Consider the following 22,427-nt stretch of genomic DNA (forward strand, 5'->3'; position numbering starts at 1 on the left):
CACTGGATTAGAAAACTCATAGGAGGTCCACGACGTGCCAACGTGTCAAACTCTTTTTGATGTCTCTGTTTAACCACAACACGTACAGCTGGGGTTTTCAAAGTGGGTGACGGGACACCCTGGGGTGCCGTGACGGCTGTCCAGGGGTGCCGCGAGATCATTTGACAATATTTGGAATTGATTTGGACACTTGAAAGATATTTAGTGTCATTTTAAACTTGAAGTACAAAGTTATTTTCAGTCAGTTCTAAACCAAAATGGCTATTAACGTTTTCCTCGCAACATAATCACTAAAATATTATCGTCACTGTCTGGCAGAAACCTTGTATCTCCAAGTTTCAAATGTGTACGTCTTTTGGTAAAGCAAAGCCCTGCTTCATCATACAAGACTTGTAGCACAAAACTTGTGAAAACAGCCAATCTACAAGCACACAACGCCTCGCAACGCGAGGCGTTGTGTGCTTGTAGATCTGCTGTTTTCACTAGTTTAGTACATTTTATAGATGATAAAAACAAAACTAACGGTTTTGGACATACAAGGTTTCCACCCAACAACGACGATATGCTATAAATATAAGGTGCTGGGAGTGAAAATTATAATGTAGGGGTATCACATGACCGGGAAATCCGGCTCACTCGTTGACTGTGGTGTTAAGCTGCTACACAAAAGTGTGTTTATCTCCTAGTCTAACTGTTAAATCACGTTCATGTTTAAAACGCGGCCTTCTCTACCGGCCGTTACAAAAGCACTGATGTCCGTGATTTTAATTTTTTTCTGTTCTGAGTGAAAGAAAATACTCTGATAACTTTTTCGCTGGACCCTCAAAACAAGGTAAAATGTTGAGTTTCCATGGCAACGGCCGATTAAATCTTGAATAATCCTGGGCACCCGGTGTGTTAAGAAGTAGTGAAAATAGCCGGTCTACAACTCACAACGTGGCGTGAAGTAGGGCATTCACGAATAGTGATTTTTAGTATTCAAATTTTTCGACCTCAAAGTATTCGAATAGTCGAATATTCGACAGGACTGGCCAAACTGTCAAATATTAAGTAAGCAAGAGGCGAACATTGTGAAAATAGCCGATCGACATGCTCACAACGCAAGGCGTTGTGAGCATGTAGATCTGCTATTTTCACAATCTGCGGAACCGAGTCAAATTAAATGTAATGCCTACAATTCCAAGTGCTTGTCAGGGTGGGGGTCCCCAGTTCAAATATGTTTATTTTGGGAGTCACGGCCTAAAAAGGTTTGAGAAGCCCTGGTATAGAACATTAACAAATTCATCCACCAGGGGCATTGACAACTCATTTTTATGACTTCCTATCTAGCAAAGCTTTATAAACTATGTATTTTTTAAAGAGAAAAAAATAAAATAATAATAATAATACGCGAATATTCGACTTCGGTGAACAACGTCGAATAGTGACTTTGACATTCGAATATTCGAATATTTGGTGAATGCCCTAGCGTGAAGCGACACGTTGTGAGCTTTTACATCATCTATTTTCACTAGTTTGGGTCAAGGGCAAATGTCTAAATTTCCCTTTTGGGTCTCGAGCAAAACAGTTTGGGAACCACTGGTTTACAACACCTCAGAGGGAGTAGCCCAGTGGTTGACAACCTTTTCTGGATCGGGGCCCACGTGACAATCACGGCCCACCCATCCGGCCACTTAGCGAGTTTCCATTTCTTATGATTATTCTTGGCCCTAGCCATTGCCTACCCTGTTGTTCACACATATTATGATTTCAGTAAATGAAAAAGACAAACCATAGGTACCTAGTGGAATTGTGTAACTAAGAAATTAATGCAAAACATGACATGGCGTCAGTTCAGCAAAAGCGAGGGTATGGCAAAGATGGGAGTCGTCATCCGCACAGTGCTGCATGGTAGCCTGGAACGGTTGTTCAAGTGCAGCTAAACTAGGCATGTTAGTAAACGTGCCACAATTAACAATAATGCATAGCACCTGTGCAGCTGACCTGCGGAACCTGGGAAAATACCATTTTGTCAAGATGGGGAGAATACTAGTGTGGAGAATACAATTATAATACCTTGTAACCCTTATAAAGTGACCATTTTGTAGTTATTTTACTGTAATTTATCAACATAATAACAAGCACAGATAGACAAAGAAACATTCATGGATTTATATTTAACTCTTACTGTGCCTATCCCGAACTAGTTCGGCTTTATTTCAGCCTTTTCGGGGTTCGGGGTGCCGATCCCGAACCAGTCCGGCTTTTTATAAAAAAAATAAAAAAAACATCCAGAGGCCTTACCGAAGCACCGGGCTAAATTTTCGAGCCGGCCGCCGGCCGCGATCTGTTTACATCGGCCCACTCCAATGCAATCCAGGATCTTTAGAGCTCATTTTCTCCGTTCCATGCATATCCGTGAGGTGCGCAAGGTTTAATCACGGCTAAATCGCCGAAAATAGGGCTTCTAAAATGCTTGGTAGCCAATAGCTAACTTCAAGCTAACTTCATCCTCTTCCTGTTCATGACAAAAAGGAAAGTGTTCAGGCGCGTCATGGCTGCGCACGGCTTGTGCATATACAGCGTATGTCTATGGTGGATTCTCTGGCCATTGGGCGCCCTCTAGTGGAGATTCCTGGCACTGGATGAGTTAAAAGTAACTTATTTCCTGCCCTGGACTGGGGGGGGGGGGGGGGGGGGGGAATAAAAGTATGGCAGTTGCATACCCCTGCCATACCGAATTGACGCCCCTGTGACAGAATTTGACATTTTGGTCAATAAATACTGTGAAAGCCTATGTTTTCAGTCAAACGCACAACTGCCTTTCTGCACGCGCACACACAGACACAAACATTATGCACAGGGAGACTCACCCCTGCCCGTCCCCATAAGTTTCATTTTGTTGTGAAGTGAAAGTGCCAGAAGTGAAACCTTCAGTGGAGTATAATGTGATCTGGCACCCACCCTGCTCCTGGCACTCTGAAAACATATACAATCTGATTTTAATTTCACAGTAATGCACTTGTCTGGGGGTGCAATTATCTACAACAAAATGTAACCAATTCTGTCTGAATCGAAAAAGATGTTGGCTCCATGCATGGTTGGACATTATATCAGTTGTTTGTTTGGCTTGAACACATGCATCACAGCGCAAACACACAGAAATGTCAACAGAATTGTTTCCAACCAAGTATATGCGTATATGATATATGGTACTGTGTGTGTGTGTGTGTGTGTGTGTGTGTGTGTGTGTGTGTGTGTGTGTGTGTGTGTGTGTGTGTGTGTGTGTGTGTGTGTGTGTGTGTGTGTGTGTGTGTGTGTGTGTGTGTGTGTGTGTGTGTGTGTGTGTGTGTGTGTGTGTGTGGCCACCTCAGCCGATCTACAAGCTCACAAGCTTGTAGATCGGCTATTTTCAGCACGAACACCTGAGAGCAACCAAACATAAAATGTAGACAAAAAGTTTTTGTCATAGATTTAGTCGACGAAATCAACACTGCTCCCACTGGATATCTGAGCATATTTATTTCGGACCGATTGCAGTTCATTTCTGACAGTTCCTACCCGTGTGTACAATTTAAGTGCTATTTTAGTCCCCTATAATCCTACAATATTACCGTCTAGTCCTGCATAATCCCGCAATATTTCCATTGAGACCCAAAAATACAAAACAGCACGCAGAGATTTAAAGACGGACTCCGGCCAAATCATGTTTTTTGAGTATTTAATGTTTTTGGAACTTATCTATGAAAATCCTGGTGTGCAGTGATTTTTTTTTATTTTGTTTTGTCCGGAGCCGGTGTGTGTTCCCCTTGACATTACTGTGACAATAACATGCATGTTCTCTTTTCTGTGTGACAGGGAGAGGTTCATGTGTGCTCCTCCACTCTTCAGACAGACCAGGAAGGTCTGCAGTTTCTTCAACTGTGACTCAAAACCTACCTGCTGCAGATGTAAGTAACACTGTGTGTGTGTGTGTGTGTGTGTGGTGTGTGTGTGTGTGTGTGTGTGTGTGTGTGAGTGTGAGTGTCCATGATTCCAACATGGGTCTGACTTTTACTTAAAGACCCAGTGAAATGAAAAATATGTTTTTCACACTTATAGAGCTTATCCGTGGTAACCATTTTTGTGTATTTTAATATCAAAAGTCCGTAAAAGGCCTTCCTGTAAACAGAAACGTGCTGCATGATGACATAAACAGGTCTTCTTGAATATAAATGAACCTTCGATTACATTCACCTGTTTTATTCCCATTGCTGGCATTCATCCAAACACAGCTGTTTTTAATTATATAGCTATTCCGTTTTGAATGTCATTCAGGATGACGTCCATGTATCTTAAAACATTATAGGTTAGAATAATAAGCAACTTGGTAACACACATTCTGCACAAGAGGCAGACTGGCCGTCTCCCTCTGCCTTGTGGCTACAAACGATAACATTGCGCGTCACGTTACCATCCCATCCCCTGAAAGCCTGGTCCCTTCTGATTGGTTCAGAAAATCAGAGGCTTCCGTTTCAGAGTGACACTTCAAAATAAAATGCCCAAGAAAAGCCATTTCAGCTCGACTTTAAAGGAGTAGTTCACCCCCAAAATGACTTTTTTTCTATTGATTACACACGCCATGGAGACTTCAATAGTTGAGGTTCAATCATTTTCTTTGGTTTTTGTCACATTCCTAAGAAAAAAGAAATTTAAAAAAAGTAAGGAAGTGTAGGTCACAGCACTATCAGCCCTCCGTTTCAGTGCACTAGACCCCTGGGAGATGGATTGCTGAGGTGGAGTGCAACACCTACCATTGGAACCCAGTACTTAACGCATGACTTGCTACACCCAAGCTGTGCTACTACTGATATGCCGAGTTGGCGGTGCCTAGGATCGAACCCATGGCCATGTGTTTTGAAGGCGAGTGCTCTACAGACTGAGTTAAACGGATATTTCACTTTCAAAAAAACGTTTGGTCATTTTATCGTCTAAAAGCCTGATAAAAGCCTGATTAGACGATAAAAGGACCAAAAGTTTTTTTTTTAAAGTGAAATATCCCTTTAAGACCAAAACAATGTCAGAGTGTGTTTAAAAATGTGCACTTCGCTTGGTCTGCCTTGGAAATTGTTGCTTTTACTTTTTTTCCAATTAAGCTAGTGTATATTTTGTATCAGAAACGCACGATTGTTAGTTATCACTACCACCTACTGGGCAGAAGGAATAGTGCAGTTAAATGTCTTAATGTAGGCATAAAAAGGTTGAGGTTTTGCTGTCATCACGTAAAGGATAAATAGCAAATGGGAATTGTTCCACTCTTAAGCCCTTTGCACACAGGACAGTTGCGTTTTTTTTCGTTTGCTGCATGAATAAAACGCATTGGATTTGGTGTGCAATGCTGTGCGGAATCTGCGCTGCGGATCCCAAAAGGAGTCATAAAAGGAGTGATGAGTTTTTTACCGCATACGACAAGACGCACAAATTGAACTTGGTTCGATCGAGAGAAAAAACGCACGGCCGCAGCCACTCGTCGCACGGCAAATTCGGATCCGGTGTGCATGAGGTCGTAGAGAATCATTGTTTTCTTTTAAAAAAATGAAATTGTCCGTTTTATCCGTGCGGATAAAACGGCTTTAGTTGTGACAGCTTACAGATGAACGGATAGGAGAACAAAATGACTGTTGTCATCATGATGCATTACCTTGCTTATTGTATGGATGTATTATCTGCTTATTGTAAATCACTCTGGATTAAGAGCGTCTGCTAAAAGCCTAAATTGTAAATTGCACTGCGGGGTGTTTTAGACGGCCGTCTGATATTAAGCAATGAAAAGACCGATATACACGCGTATATGGCAGCCATGTGTGATAAAATCTGAAAATGCGTTTTGGCATAAATGGCGGCCAAAGTGTAATAGAGTTTTACATAAGCATGAAATTGATCTGTATTATGACCCAGGCCTACCGAGGTGGAGCCTCCCTCCTTTGGCATGTGGACAATGTAACTCAGAGGGTACGAATGGAACCAAATGGACCATAACGGGTCCATTTGGTTCCATTTGTACACCCTCAGAGTTAAATTAACATTGATTTTACAATATAGATTGGAGTCCCAATTTGCCATTAAATGGGGGTTTGTAGTCTAATGCCTGTCAAACTAGGGGTCCTTGAAATTAAAGTGGTTGAGAGTTTCTGCTAGAGCCTTAATAGATGTCTCTTATATGGGGATCCCTGGCTTATCTTTTCAAATGGTGGTCCGCGGGCTAATAAGTGTCAATTTCGGGGCACAGGTTTGGGAACCATTGATGTAGTCCAGTGGTTTTCAAACTTGAGACCCCAAGTGGGGTCCCCAAATTATTTTGTGGGGTCCCAAGATGATAAGCTTAATGTAATTTATTTTCTCACTCAATGGTAAACAAACCAACACACAGTATAAGTGTATACACTATACATGGTCGCTGCACATTTCTAAAGTGACAATTTAAAGGAGTAGTTCACCCCCAAAATGACTTTTTTTCTATTGATTAGTCACGCCATGGAGACTAGAGTTCAATAATATGTTTTGGTTCTTTTTTTTTTTAAACAAAATTTTTTGAAATTTTTTTTTTGGACCCCATCAAATCTGGTGAACATGATTTCAATCGCGATTTTGCATGTTCCACCCCCATACAACCCCATCTAACATACAGGGCAGCCATTTTTGTTTACATAACATGTAAAACATAATGGCTATTATCTCAAGAATGCCTGAACGGATTTCCAATCGGATTTTTTTGTTTGAAAGCTGTGAACAAACTGCACAAATCCACTCCAATGCAATCCAGGATTGCATTGGATTTTTTAGAGCTCATTCTTCTCTGTTTTTTTCCCATGCATGAGGTGTGCAAGGTTTAATCAAGGCTAAATTGCAGAAAATAGATCTTCTAAAATGCTTGGTAGCCAATAGCTAACTTCAAGCTAACTTCATCCTCTTCCTGTACATGCTCAAAGGAAAGTGTTCAGGCATGTCATGGCTGCAGGGCTTGTGCATATACCAGCACTGTCTAAGTAGAATTCTCTGGTCATTGGGGCCCTCTAGTGGTGAAAAAGGGGGCACTCAAAGAGTTAATACCAAACTGTCAAATATTAAGTAAGCAAGAGGCGAACATTGTGAAAATAGCCGATCTACATGCTCACAACGCCTCGCAACGAGGCGTTGTGAGCATGTAGATCTGCTATTTTCACTATATTTATCTGTGGAACCGAGTCACATTAAATGTTAAACCTACAATTCCAAGTGCTGTTCAGGGTGGGGGTCCCCAGTGCAAATAGGTTTATTTTTTGGGGGTCACGGCCTAAAAAGATTTGAAAATCCCCCGGTCCACTGGAAGAGGACATTCTGTGGCACTTTGCTTTTACTCTTCATGAACTCTCACACACTGGCCTTTTGCTTGGCCCAGATGGTGTTCTCCCACGCACGCACACACACACACACACACACACACACACACACACACACACACACACACACACACACACTGTTTCCACTGCCACCATCATCTAAGACACCTGGTGTGACACGTTGCACCTGTACCAGTGTACTCTATTTCCACAGCTTGTGTGCGTGTGACGACGTGACGTGTGTGTGTGTGTGTGTTAAAGTGTAGGTTTCTCCAGTGAAGCTTAGGGCTGTCACGATTATGACATTTTACATGACGATTAATTGTCACTCAAATGACTACGATTAACAAATTAATTGTGTAGTTGTCGTTGACAATTACATTTCTGTTTGGCTTGTAGGCTTTGAAGTTGCACATGGTAGATATGACACATAACTTAAATATACAAATGAATTACTGAAATATTTGACAACTTTAAAAAGAACATTGATAGTGGAAATAGCCGATTTGCAAGCTCGCTCACAATGCGCGTTGTGAGCTTGTAGATCTGCTATTTCCACTACTTTTTGAAAGTGTTTGAAACTATATTAACTCATTCTGTGCCAATGACGTCTCATGACGTTTTTTTTGCAAATGCGTTCAGTGCCAATGACGTCTCATGACGTCTTTTGAGTTTTTTGTATAAAAAAAAAACATTTTTTTTTTCATTTTTTTTTTTCTTTTTCTAAAAGATGTCAAAATGACCTGGGATCAGAGAGATGCTTTTCTCTGTGTGTTGGCTCCCTCGTTGAGCTGATTGAGAAAATGTGTGTCCATTCTAGTGGATGGACACTTTTTTTCATTCAAACAGCTCTGGAACCATTTGTCTGATTGACAAAATTCTTTTTGCCACTGAATCACAACAACTGTGTCTGTTTCTGTTATTTATAAAAAAAAAAACTTTTTTTTGATTGCGCAATAAAGAAAAACATACAAAACCGTGGCACAGCTACATTGGAGCCATTTTGGCATTTGGCACAGAATGAGTTAACATTTCTCAACATGATTATGCAAAATGATTGCGATTATCTAAAATAATTGCGATTAGACGATTATGTAATAATTGTGACAGCCCTAGTGATGCTGCTGGGTTTTCAACTAAATGAGTCACAGGACCTGTCCTTTTGTTTGGGGGGGGGGGGGGGGTAGGAGAGAATAAGGGAGTGATATGCTGTAAATCTGCCTTCGGGCTCGGGAATTGGGCGCGATGTCAGGCGTCAAAGCCAATGTGGTACATTATGTGCCTTAAACCACTTGGCCACTGGAGCGCCGAGCTGTGTGTTTTATTTGTAATGAGTCCCAGGGAAATTCTCATCGAGTCCCCACTAAAAAGACACATAACACACTTTGTCATCCGAAAGGACACATTGAACTCACTATCTTTGCGTCCATTGGGTCCTTTTGGGATAAAATGCGTCTCTGAGGCACGTCGGATAGCTAGCTAACAACACCACTGTTTTTTTCTCTCCAGGCAACTGCCAGCTGGGGAAAGCCTATCAGGACGACTGCTCTGATGCCTCCAGCCAAGAGGAAGGTGAGAGAACACGCCCTAATTATTTTGTGCTTTAACTATTGAAAAATAGCAGATATACAAGCTCACAGCGTGGCACCGAGTGCCGCGCTGCGACCTTGTAGATCTGCTATTTTTTTAAAGTCGTGAAAATGGGTGCAAATATTGAATATATTTATTTTTTTAAGCGAACGTTTGTAGCTCAAATTTTACTTCTGAGGGGGTCCCTAGAACTAAATATTTTGAGATGGGGGTCCGTGGCCAAATACATATTATTTTGGGGGTCCTTCACATGAAAAAGTTTGAGCAACAATGACTAGGGATGGGACGATACGCGATATTATCGTTTATTGTGATAATCGTATCGTGGAGATTCAATTTATCGTTATATCGTCCTCCGTCCGTCATGCACTGGGATCAATTCACCTTTTATTTGCCGAGCTGCATATCCGGTACCACTTAAACCCTCTCTTGGTAAAATGATAATATAGTAATATAGGTACTTGATACAGTCTCTTTTTCACTCTTTATCAAATGTCTTTGCCAAAAAATAGCCAATCTACAAGCTCACAACGCGTCGCAACGAGCTTGTAGATCTGCAATTTTTTGGCAAATGTTCCGCCATTATCGGGATAATATTGTAAATCACGATTTCTTTTGTCACAATAATCGTGATATGACATTGTCATATTGTCCCATCCCTAACACTGACATAGAAACATTGTTTTTTCCAAAAACCTTAGAAGGATTTGAAATATTCAAATTGAAATGGACAAATTTTCACGATTTTTCAAAAATAGCAGATCTAAAAGCTCACAGCGCGGCACTCTGTGCCGCGCTGTGAGCTTGTATATCTGCTATTTTTCAATAGTTAAAGCACAAAATAATTGTACGGGGGCCCACAGTGAATCCTTGTACCCAGGGCCCAGAATTTGGTGCGACACCCCTGTGTAGACTGTCAGAGTTCTGTTGGTCCTTGACATTGAACCACCAGTATTGTAATTCCGGTTCCTCCATGTTGGATTGTTGCGTCTTCCGGTTCCAGATCACAACCCTAGTGAAAATGGGTTAAACCAGGGGTCTTCAACGTTTTCAGGCCAGGGACCCCTTAGCTCTGAGAGAGATGAAGCAGGGACCCCCACTACATATCGTATAAAATTGTGTTGCAGATAAAACATGTACATGGTTTATTACTGTTTAGACTTGACAGTAATATCATCTGCGTAGGTAGCCTCGTAAACCACCCTCTTCCGTAAACCATTTCATTTGGAATCCTACTGGATTACGGAAGTTGGTCGTTTACTAGGCTACTGCGTAGGTTGGATTAATGTGTATTTTCATAATTAACCACTTGAACTGTCAATAACTACTAGTCTGCTCTTCTTTCCCCTCTACACCAAACTTCTGTACCAAAAAAAAAATAGCCGATCTACAAGCTCACAACGCCTTGCAGCGCGAGGCGTTGTGAGCTTGTAGATCTGCTATTTGGTGGACCCCCTGTAGTAACTCTGAGGACCCCCTGTTGAAGACCTCTGGGTTAAAACGTAATACTGGCTTGTTGTGGGTTCTAATGGTGGTTTTGTTGCTGTTCTCCCAGATGTAGAGTCATACGTTCAGGGACCCAGGAAGAAGATTGGTAGCAAGATCCCCAGTGTTGGGTAAGTCTCTTCTCTTCTCTTCTCTTCTCTTCTCTTCTCTTCTCTTCTCTTCTCTTCTCTTCTCTTCTCTTCTCTTCTCTTCATCTCATTCTGTCCTAGTTTGTCATAGTTGAATCTTGTGTTCAACGATTTTCAACCTGCCATTATTTTGGGCATGCCGTTATTTCAAAAATAGCGGAAATAGTCCATCTACAAGCTAACAACGTGTCGCAGTTGTGAGCTTGTAGGTCGTCTATTTTCATTGTTGGTGATAAGTATATATGGCTTAAGTGTTTCTTCCCATTGTGTCATCATTCTAGAATATATTCGCTAACGTCATGGTTCATTGACCATAATTAACACAGCGGCCATTTTGCTGTGGCAGTCACACTTCCCAACTGTGAGGGAGCAAAATGGCCAGCATGTGAATACGATCAATTGCTGACACAAGGAACAGTGTGCAGCAGGCACGTGCACACATAGACTTCAAAGGGGGCTTGAGCCCTTGCCCTTTTACCCGTCTGTAAAAAGTGCCCTCTCCAGACCATGAATGCAGTTTTCACTATGGTGAAAGAAATGCAAATGCCCCTCTTTCCATGCCATACCTGAAGGCAGCATTCAAGAGAATTGCCTTGTCCAAACTCTACTGAACTTGAATGCAGCATCTTACTGTATGTTTAAATAATTGCCCTCTACGCCAGATCTCCAGTATTGGCTTGATCATACTTAGTTCAGTGTGGGATCAAGCACCGAAAATAGCCGACCTCCAAACTCACAACGCGTCGTGTGAGCTTGGAGGTCTGCAATTTTCGACATTTTCAACCAAAAGTGCCCTTTTGTCAGCCCCTGCCTCTCTAACATTCTCTGCACGTCCCTGGTGTGCAGCCGTTTATTCCGTCCCCTCTGCTCCAGTGTTTCCAGTGCAAAAGGTTCCAAGGGAGCCCACAGTGCTGATTATAACGGCCAAGCTGAACGGAGGAAGAAGAGTAACGTGACGAAGAGTGGCCAGGAACCTGGCAGCCAGCAGGTCAGTCTAGATCAGGGGTGGGCAACTTTGATCATGGAGAGGGCCACTATATTTTCACATTCACTCCAGAGGGCCACAATGTATATACACTCAAAAATAGCAAAAAATAGCAGATCTACAAGCTCAAAACGAGCTTGTAGAACGGCTAATTTTTGCTATTTTTGAATTGGAATTCAAAATTAGGGTTAGCTATGTTTTAATTGGAACTCTGAAAAGTAAAATTTTATTTAATTTTGAATGCATTTATATGTTCTTTTGCTAGCTTTATGAACTCAAATACATATGGACATTTAAAAAAGTAAGCTATACTAATCTAGACTGAAGTAATTAAATGTCATGTTCACATGTTTGGAAGCAGTAATCTGATATTAACCTGCGGGCCGCATTGAGTGATGGTGGGGGCCGCATATGGCCCCCGGGCCGCCAGTTGCCCATGTGTGGTCAAGATCACTGTTTCCCAAACAAGTGGGTCGTGACCCATTTGTGGGTCACGGACCATTTTTTATGGGTCACGACTTGAGTAAAAATCCCATTTTCTTTTCCTACAAAAAATAAAATACTAATAATAATAAAGCCCTTTTCTACGGACCATAACAAAAGCACGGATGATCGTAGTTATAATTTCCTCCTTTTCCGGTCGAAAGAAAAGACGATAGTCTTGACTCTTGCCGCAACCAGGGAGCTTCTGTTTACATATGGACACATGGTGTGCGTTCACGGAGCCGTCGGAAATGAGGTGAAAACACTGGAAAAAAACGTGGCAGAGGCTACTGAATTAATTAAATAAATACAGTCGACGATGTGTTAACTAAAAATAACACACAGCTCTCGGGCCAACTCGTACCGCTTGCTTGATCGACGCCAGCTGTGGTGTATTACCAATTAAAACCAGTGACACAAACGTTGTGAACTTCGGATCTTCTCTAGTTAATGATTATAGCTTGGCTTCCGGGAGTTGACCTTACCTTTGTGCTAAAGACACCACACTGTTGTGTGGGTGTGTGTTTGAGAGAGAGAATCTATGTCAAACTGAATCATGTGTGTTGTGTTGTGGTGTTATGCGCATGCACTTTTGCTGACAAGGCACATTCTCTCTCGCACACACTCTTCCTCTCTCTCTCTGTCTCAGGCACGTGCACACATAGATATCAAAGGGGGCTTGATCCCCTGCCCTTTTATCCGTCTAAAAAAGTGCCCTCTCCAGACCATGAATGCAGTTTTTACTATGCAAATACCCTCTTTCCATGCCATACCTGAAGTAGTCGGGGGCCTAAGGGAGATGACATGGTAATCTCGCGCTAATTAGTCTAAAAGCGCGAAATTTTGCACAGATGTAGCCCAGGGCATGCTCTAATGATTTAGCTAGGGCGCCCGAGTCGGTGACCTTCAGGGTCGCCACAGCGGCCAAATCAAGTTGGGCTCCCATCGACTTTCTATACAGGAGGAAAATACCCAGAAAAACACTTTTTTTCTGGGTATTTAAGTTGGATGAGAGGGGTCTAACTAGGGGTTTGTAATGATGCTGAATCCATTGCAAGCATTTGTTTTGCACAAAAAACATTCCTTGGGCTACAAATGGCCTCAGAAAACAATGGTTTAGTGATGAAAAGTGATGAGAACATCACTTTTCAGAGTTTTTTGGGTGTTTTCTGGAGCTGTGGCGACCCCGAAGGTCGCCGACTCGGGCGCCCTAGCTAAATCATTAGAGCATGCCCTACATCTGTGCAAAATTAGGCACTTTTAGACTGATTAGCACGAGAAAAAAAAAACCCTATGGCCCCCGACTAGGGGTGCAACGGTTCACGGTATAAAACCGAACCGTACGGTACGCCCTGCACGGTTCAATACGCCTTTATGAACCGCGGATTTTCGGTTTTGCAATTAATTAATTTCTTACAGCTGGACAGACACTGTGCATCGTGCACAAGACAATCTCCACTAAACCCCGCTCCGCGAGTAAACACGCACTAATGTCAAATCACCGTAGCCCTCACCCCCACCTACTCTGTAACAAGTGCCGACATTCACACTCGCAGCAGAGCAGTTGAGAGTCCTCACAGAGATGGAAAAACAAAACGAAGCTTGCTAATCGCTAAGCTGTGCAGTGCGGAGCGCACGCATTGTAGTTGTTGTAACGTGGAGAACAAGTCCAGGAGAAATCTGCTTGTTGTTGTTAGTCCCATATATCATTACAGACTGTTTTTAGACTGGCCATAGCAGGCACCGTTAGCAAGCAACAAAGCCAAACGTAGCATAGCCCCCATCCAGAGTGTCAGACACCCGCTAGTCTCACTGACTGACTGCATAGTGGAAGAACGACACATGGTGTGTTGCCATGTCTGATTATTATAAGCCACGTTGAGCTTGTTTTTATGTAAAGTTGCTTGTAGGCTAAATAATGGTGGATGCGGTGGTGAGCTTGTAGATTGTAAATAGCCGACGAATATAGGTTTAAAGACCTCACGTGGCCTATATTCACTTATTTAAGCCTTGTTTTCATAGACCTGGTTGCTTATTCCTCTCGCAAAATTTGGCAACACAGTGAACACACCCGTCTATTTTGGTTATAGTAATGAAAACTTAGAGGCTATTTGCTCAAGCTTGTAGCCTACTATAGTATCTCTTGTTGTGTGCAAAACAATTTGTTCATAAATAAAGCACTTTGTAATTGAAGACGACGGCCAATATTGATGATAATGATAATAGAAAAGAAAATCTTTTTCCCCCTTTTTATTTAGGCTAAGAGGCACTGTCATAATTCAATTTGCTTAGAAGCAAAATAAAAATAGATTTTTGGAAAGTCAAACTTTTTTTTTTTTCCTTTTTTTTTTTAATGCAAAACACGTACCGAACCGTACCGAAACCGTGACCCCAAAACCGAGGTACGAACCGAACCGTGGGCTACACGAACCGTGGCACCCCTACCTCCGACTAACATGAATGCTCACCCATACATGCATCGTTTTCGGAGGCCATTTCTAGCCCAAGGAATGTTTTTTGTGCAAAACAAATGCTTGCAATGGATTCAGCATGATGACAAACCCCTAGTTAGACCCCTCAGATCATACTTAAATACCCAGATTTTTTATTTTTTTTCTGGGTATTTTCCTCCTGTATAGAAAGTCAATGGGAGCCCAACTTGATTTGGCCGCTGTGGCGACCCCGAAGGTCGCCGACTCGGGCGCCCTAGCTAAATCATTAGAGCATGCCCTGAGCTACATCTGTGCAAAATTTCGCGCTTTTAGACTGATTAGCGCGAGATATCCTTAAGGCCTCCAACTAAAGGCAGCATTCAAGAAAATTGCCTTGCCTAAACTCTCCTGAACTTGAATGCAGCATCTTATGTTGAAAGAATTATTGAAAATAGCCGACCTCCAAGCTCAGCGCGACGCGGTGTGAGCTTGGATGTCTGTTATTTTCACCAAAAGGACCTTTTAGAAATGTCAGCCCCTGTCTCTCTTAACATTCTCTGCACGTCCCTGCTCTGTCTCAAAATATACATGATGTCATTCACAACTTGATTCAGTTGGCTGTGAACCGCAAGCTGAAACATTAATTTGACTCTGAAAATGTAAAAAAAGAAATATATACACATTTTTCAACAAAAATGATTACAATTGATTCTAATTGGCGTGACATGCTCTCACATCACAATGGCAGAGTGATGAGACGTATGGCCTTTGAATGGGATGGCACTTAGAAATGGGAGTTGTGTTATTGACACTGGAGAAAAGATAGCTTGAACGATTTTATTGATTTACGATTGGAACATGCATGATTTAAAAGTAATAAAACATATAACGTGATTGGTGTAACGTTACAATAATCGGTATTAAGGATTCTATGTAGATACTGTATTTAGTCGCAGGCTCTTGTATTATTATAAGCCCACAGACAGACCTTACCACTTTCATTACTAAAGTATCGCAAACATAGCCAATACTACGAAGTAAGCTATTCATTTAACTCTCAAATACCTGGAACGCGCCTGAGTCGCGTTAGATTTGAACCACTTTAACCATTATTTTATGCTTTAACTATTGAAAAATAGCAGATATACAAGCTCACAGCGCGGCACCGAGTGCCGCGCTGCGAGCCTGTAGATCTGCTATTTTTGAAAAATCGTGAAAATGCGTGCAAGTCTTTGAATATCTTTGACCCGATCTTTGACCCGACTTCTAAGTCCTTCCTCTAAATCAGTGGTTCTCAAACTTTTTCATGTCAAGGACCCCCAAAATGACATGTATTTGGCCGCGGACCCCCATCTCAAAACATGTTGTTCCAGGGACCCCCCAGATGCAAATATTTGAGTTACAAATGTTCGCTTTTTAAACATATATTCAAAACATGCAAAAAAAAAAAAAAAAACAAGATTTTTCAAAAATAGCAGATCTACAAGCTCGCAGCGCGGCACTCGGTGCCGCGCTGTGAGCTTGTATATCTGCTATTTTTCATAAGAAATAAAAGAGGGGAGCACGGTGGAGCAGTCGGTAGTGCTGTTGCCTCACAGCTAGAAAGTCCCTGGTTCGATTCCCACCGGGGACGCTGTGGGCGCTGGGGGCGTGTTCTTCTATGCATGATCATACAGTGCCCATACCCATACCCTAGATGGGGTTGGCAAAAGTGTGAAGTGTGTGGCGTTTGCATGTTCTCCCCGTGTCTCCTAGGGTGGGTACCCTCACAAAAAACAGGCAGTAACCCTGGTCTCTATACTGCCTCCCCCTGGTCAGCTGGGGCGCCTGATGGAGGGGAAAGGAACTCAGGTTGGCAGAGGGAGAGTAGCGCCCAGGATTACAGCTTAGGCATTTGGGACTGGGTGAAAAATGGGTGACAAAATCGTGGGATAAAAAAACATAAAAATAAAAATAAAAACATACAAAGTTTAAATATGGATATACAAGATTTCTGCCCTACGGCAACTAAATCTTACCTGAATTATTGACTTTAAAATGAGCTTTGATTAGCGTACAAGCTCCGACATCCACAGCAACATAAACAGAGGAAGAGCAGCAGTCCCTGAGTAATACAACGCATAATGACCTAACCTATAAGAAATGCTCTTCATGAAATTGTAAAATTCAGTGTTTCCTGTCTCTCCTCTCCTCTCCTCCAAAGGTCCAGGATGCTGAGAAGAGAAGCGGTCACCATGTCGGCAAAACCAAGAGCTGGACCATGCAGGCCACAGACAGGTACCGTATGACAGCAGCAGCTCCATTGTTTTCAGACACATAGCCTACTGTACATTTTCACATAAAAGGAATTTGACTTGGTGAGGTTGGTGAATTACAGTGAACGGCAACACATATTAGCAGTTTAGTATGAGAAACGGCACATCGTCCGTCCGTCCGTCCGTCCGTCCGTTCGTCCGTCCGACCGAGTACGCTTTTTTACAGTCTATGGCAGGGGTTTTCAGGCCAAGGACCCCTTAGTTGAGAGAGAGATGAACAGGAACACCCACAACCTGTTAATAGATTCCATGTAGTTTCATCGTTTGACAGCACAATAATCAGTGTATTTTGGATTTATGTCAATTTGTGTTTTCAGATATTTAACCACTTCAACTGTCAATACTTAAAGGGGAAGACCACCCATTTTCAATATTGAACTACTGTATGTCATTAATATACCTTAGAGGAGTTGTGTGGAAATAAAAAAAAAGTTCCCCCTCTTCTGTGTTGCCTAGAACTAACTGGAGGATTGATTTTGGGGTTTGTATTGTAAAGTACAACTTGATGACATCACACATTGTTCATTCACCACTGTTGCCTAAAACCAGGACCCTAAAAGCAATGCGCGTTACAGCGCACGCGTGTGCCCATTCTCTAACGTTCGTGCACGCGCACATACACACCGCAGGGTTGCATACAGGCAGTGAGGAATTGACAAACAGTCTCAGCATTGAATTCAGACCATATTCAGACACGCAATGAATTTGTTAGGTGTTTCATGAAAAGAACATGATGAATGTCTATGCAACCACTGAAAACAGCTACTATTATTTTAATTCTGGCGAAAACCGGGACAGTTTTGTAGTGAATGTTGAAAACCGGGACATATTAGTGTTTTAGAGATATTTGTTCCTTTTATCGCCTCAAGAATAATAGCCATTAGCCACACGCATTCCTTCACATCAGACGGTATGCAACATTAACATCAAAAAGTCGCTTGTTGTTCCCCCAGCCACTCCCACCTGAGCGTATCCAGAGCACTTTTGATGGACGTTTCACGAGGGCAGACGTTTTTTTCACGAGGGCAGACGTTTTTTTCTCATTTTTTTTTTAAACACAGCATACTACGTATACCCCCTTATCAGGTAGAACACACCACTGCTTGTACCCATGGCCTCTTTCTTTATTTTTTATAAACTTTAAAAACGTAAATCTACTTGTAACTACAGTAATCTCTGCTCTTGCCAAATGTCAGACCATTTGATTAAGTGAAGTAGTAAAAGCCCTGGCTAGCTTGATAACAAGAGGAAATTACCCAATTTCTGTCCAAATGTAACCTTTTGAAAAGTTTGATGTCAGGCATTACCGTGCAAAACATTTCCTCTTGGGTTTATTTGGGTGTGTGCAGATATTGTTAAAGTCTAAGACAGGGGTTTCCAAACTTTTTGGTCTCAGGGCACCTCATAAATATTGTTTTAATCCAAGGCACCCCTACATTATAATTTTCACTCCCTTTACCTTATATTTATAGCATATCGTCGTTGTCGGGTGGAAACCTTGTATGTCCAAAACCGTTTGTTTTGTATTTATCATCTATAAAATGTACTAAACTAGTGAAAACGGCAGATCTACAAGCACACAACACCTCGCATCGCGAGGCGTTGGGTGCTTGTAGATCGGCTGTTTTCACTAGCTTTGTGCGACAGTCTTGTATGATGAAGCAGGGCTTTGCTTTACCAAAAGACGTACACATTTGAAACTTGGAGATACGAGGTTTCTGCCCGACAGTGACAATATTTTAGTTATTATGTTGCAAGGAAAACGTTGAGATAATAGCCATTTTGGTTAGAACTGACTGAAAATAACTTTGTACTTCAAGTTTAAAATGATACTAAATATTTTTTCAAGTGTCCAAATAAATTCCAAATATTATCAAGTTATCTCGCGGCACCCCTGGACTGCTGTCACGGCACCCCAGGGTGCCCCGTCACCCACTTTGAAAACCCCTGCCATAGAAAACAAGCCGTTTTGACCAAACGCAATATGGGAAAAGAAGCCGAGATATACTGTATGCATTTTTCTGCAGCCAGGATGAATACAATTCAACGAACAGCCGGATGTCGGTGGATGTAGTGTTTCGCGAGGCATCATGGGAAACTGAGTCTTTTCCCTCACTCCCCGGCTATCGGTTACCATGGTAACCTGTTAACACATCTGTGAACGTGTTAAAGGAGTAGTTCACCCCCAAAATGACTTTTTTTCTATTGACTACTCATGCCATGGAGAGTTCAAAGACATTTTTTGGAGCGGTGAAAGCGCTCCCAATGAACAGGTATATCCGTGGGTATGTGGCTGGCTGGCTGGCTGGCTGGGTGGCTGGCTGGCCCTGTCCGTAGCCTGGGCAATACCTTGAGTGGCCACACACAACACACTAGTTAAAGGAGGGGCGCTGTTTTGTGCAGGCCAGGCACACTCACCACTCACTCACAGGCACAGTTTACACTCACTCACTCACTCACATAGGGTACAGCTGCTCAAATTCACCGCTCCACTTCGAACCGAGGTTTGATTTTTTATTTTTTTGTCACATTCCTAAAACCAAAATTTGATTCGAGTAAATTTACCCCCATTGATTCGGGGGTAAACGAAAGTGGGTAAATTTATTGTTATCACATTTTTGTCTTAGGAATGCGACAAAAAGCAAAAAATATTATTTTTTGGCGTGACTAATCAACAGAAAAAAAGCCATTTTGGGGGTGAACTACTCCTTTAACAGGGCTGCAGCACTTCATGGAGGGGGGGGGGGGTCATTAACACGCGTGGGAGCGCGTTAGGCTCTCCCAGGTGTTAATGGCCTGCGTTTTATGTGCTCCCTCAGGGACAAGGGGAAGAAAGCAGCTGCCTGTATCACCAACGGCAGCGTGGCCGAGGGCCAGGCACTACAGAGGAGAGGTAGGTGTTAAGCAGGGGTGTGAAGTAAGAATTATCAATTGTGAGGTATTTGTACTTTACTTACTACTCCACGACATATTGGATACAAATATTGTACTTTTACTCCACTAATTTTATTTGAATGAAAACTTAACCCATTTAGGTCTAGAATTATTGAATGCTTTAACTATTGAAAAATAGCAGATATACAGATAGCAGATATACAAGCTCGCAGCAGAGCTTGTATATATGCTATTTTTGAAAAAGTCGTGAAAATGTGTACAAATCTTTGAATATATGTATTTTTAAAGCGAACGTTTGTAACTCAAATTTTGCTTCTGGGTGGTCCCTGGAACTAAATATTTTGACATGGGGGTCCGTGGCTAAATACATATCATGTTTGGGGGTCCTTCACATGAAAAGGTTTGAGAACCACTGACATGGTAGTCTCTCAAGAACAGACTAACTGAGCTCCAGTTCAGTGATACAGACCTTTTCTTTGACGATGGCTGGCCAGAATGCTGACATAGAAACATAGGTTTTTCAAAAAATCTTAGAAGGATTCAAAAGACACTAATAGAATCGGGTCAAAATTCAAATTTTCATGATTTTTAAAAAATAGCAGATCTACGAGTGCCGTGCTGCGAGCTTGTATATCTGCTATTTTTCAAAAGTTAAAGCATAATATTGATACACAATAATGTGTACCCGTTCTAAATGGGTTTTAACTGCTTCTGTTTGTGTTCGTGGCCGTTCAGGCTTGGACAGGTACGGTGACACGTCGTCTGAGAGCTACAGCTCTCCGTCCAGCCCTCAGCACCACGCACCAGAGAGCCTGGAGAGCGAGGACGAGAGGAACAAAGGTAGGAGACGCCACACACGCACGTCGCACACACACACACACACACACACACACACATAGTTGGGCGATCCATCATGTCTCACCTGAAAATACCTAAATCCGAATGGTTTTCTGAAAACAGTTAGTTTTTTGTCACATTCCTAAGACAAAAATGTGATAACAATAAATGTACCCCCATTCGTTCCGGATGGGGGTAAATTTACTCGAATCAATTTTTTGTCTTAGGAATGTGACAAAAACCAAAAAATATTATTGAACTCTACTCTCCATGGCGTGACTCTCCATGGCGTGTCATTTTGGGGGTGAACTACTCCTTTAACTCAACGCCCATCTCTTCATCTTATCTCACCAACTTGTCGTCATATTATCATTAGCATCAACTCAACACCTGTCTTTATTTTAACTCGCCATCTCGTGATTACAATATCTCCATCCAGATACCGACAGCCACTCTGACGATTCCAGCACGGGGGAGAATGTGGCGGGGGAGGTGCCCTCCACGGCGCTCCCCCTGTCCTCCAGCGCCCCCCAGCCCCAGGCGCAGAGCCTCTGCCCGGACGCTCACAGCAACTTCGCTCCTCTGTCCTTCCATTCCCTGTCCTACGTGTTCCCCAACGGAACACCAGAGTCTCTTCTTCCCAGCCAAAGTGTCCTCCCTGACGGGAAGTCCTCTTACGACACGCTGATGATGCAGATCCCCCTGCCTCCCGTAGTCCCAGGCCCCGGCCCTGCTCCTCCCAGAGACCCAGAGAAGAGGGAGGCGCCGCTCCGTGCCGTCGGCGCTCCTCCCGCCCTGGGCTTGCTCTCCCCCGGGAGCTCCGCTGTCCAGCCTCTGGTGCAGAGGTTCAAGACGGCGTCGTCGTCTCCGGGCCCGAGGGCTCCGGACGGCGGCGGCGCTCTTGTCCCTCCGGTCTCCTCGCAGGCGCCCCTCCAAACCCCTCTGGGGGCTGTGGGCGTCCTGCAGCAGCCGGTCTACCCCACCCCGGACCTGGCCGGCACCGCGGGCTCGGGAGGCCTGCCGCCCCCGATGCCACTGGTGGAGCCCTCCTCGCACGCCAACAAGCACCCGGGCCTGTCCCTGCCCTCCCCGTACGCCGCCATGCCCCCCACCGTCATCCCCGCCATAGGAGGCGCCTCCGTGCCGCCTCCGGGGCAGGTCCAGGCGGCCTCCGTTCCGCCCCCGGCGGTGCCCACCCACACACCGGGCCCGGCGCCCAGCTCCAGCCCGCCGCTCACCCACAGCACGGCGCGCGGCGGCGACTGCACCTCCTACATCAACAGCAGCACTTCCTGTGGAGCCGGCCAAGTCTCCGCCCCCTGTACCACCGGCGGCGGCAACAACAACCCCATCACACAACAACAGCAACCCCAGCAACCCACGTCGCAGCAGCCGATGGGCTGCGGGACTTGCGGTTGCCACAACAACTGCGGCAGCCGCGGCAACGGCGGAGGCATGGGCGGCGGCGTGGCCAGCAGCACGGCGGTCAGCCACGCCCCGTTCTTCTTCCCCGGACCTCAGCTGGCGGCGGCGGCAGCGCGGCAGATGTTCGGCATTCCGCCGGCCCTCTTCCAGGTAGGGGCATGGCGATTATGGGGATTAATTAATATCGTTGAGACGATAACAATGTCTCCACGATATGCCTTTTCAGAGATATCGTATAGATAGTGTATGGAGTTAGCCATATCAAAATTCCTGTAGAATTTTTAATACAGAGATTAACACTTTCCCAGCCTGGCCAGAATGGCTTGTTGTGTACTAGCCGGAAATTTCTATTTATTTTATTATGATCTGAGACTATAAGCATCAGCGCGCCCCCCGTCCTTCTAGGATGGCACCGTTCTTTTTTTTTTCTTTCGATCCCCCGGTGTAAACCCACCACAATTGTCTCGATCTGCATTGACATATAGTGGGGATTT

At 43.6% G+C, this 22,427-nt stretch overlaps 1 protein-coding gene across 1 annotated transcript in view; it reads left to right on the top strand.

The window, feature by feature from the left end:
* Nucleotides 1-22,427, top strand: part of zcchc2 (zinc finger, CCHC domain containing 2) — a 71,177-nt gene that overhangs the window by 44,302 nt on the left and 4,448 nt on the right. The window contains exons 6-13 of the mRNA XM_080752179.1: nt 3,838-3,929; nt 8,847-8,909; nt 10,483-10,543; nt 11,435-11,549; nt 16,665-16,738; nt 19,596-19,669; nt 20,407-20,511; nt 20,948-22,083. Coding sequence (XP_080608305.1) covers nt 3,838-3,929; nt 8,847-8,909; nt 10,483-10,543; nt 11,435-11,549; nt 16,665-16,738; nt 19,596-19,669; nt 20,407-20,511; nt 20,948-22,083 — 1,720 coding nt within the window. The remainder of the gene's footprint in view (nt 1-3,837; nt 3,930-8,846; nt 8,910-10,482; nt 10,544-11,434; nt 11,550-16,664; nt 16,739-19,595; nt 19,670-20,406; nt 20,512-20,947; nt 22,084-22,427) is intronic.

This window comes from Nannobrachium achirus (assembly GCF_963921795.1).
Source record: "Nannobrachium achirus genome assembly, chromosome: 21".
Lineage (NCBI taxonomy): Eukaryota > Metazoa > Chordata > Actinopteri > Myctophiformes > Myctophidae > Nannobrachium > Nannobrachium achirus.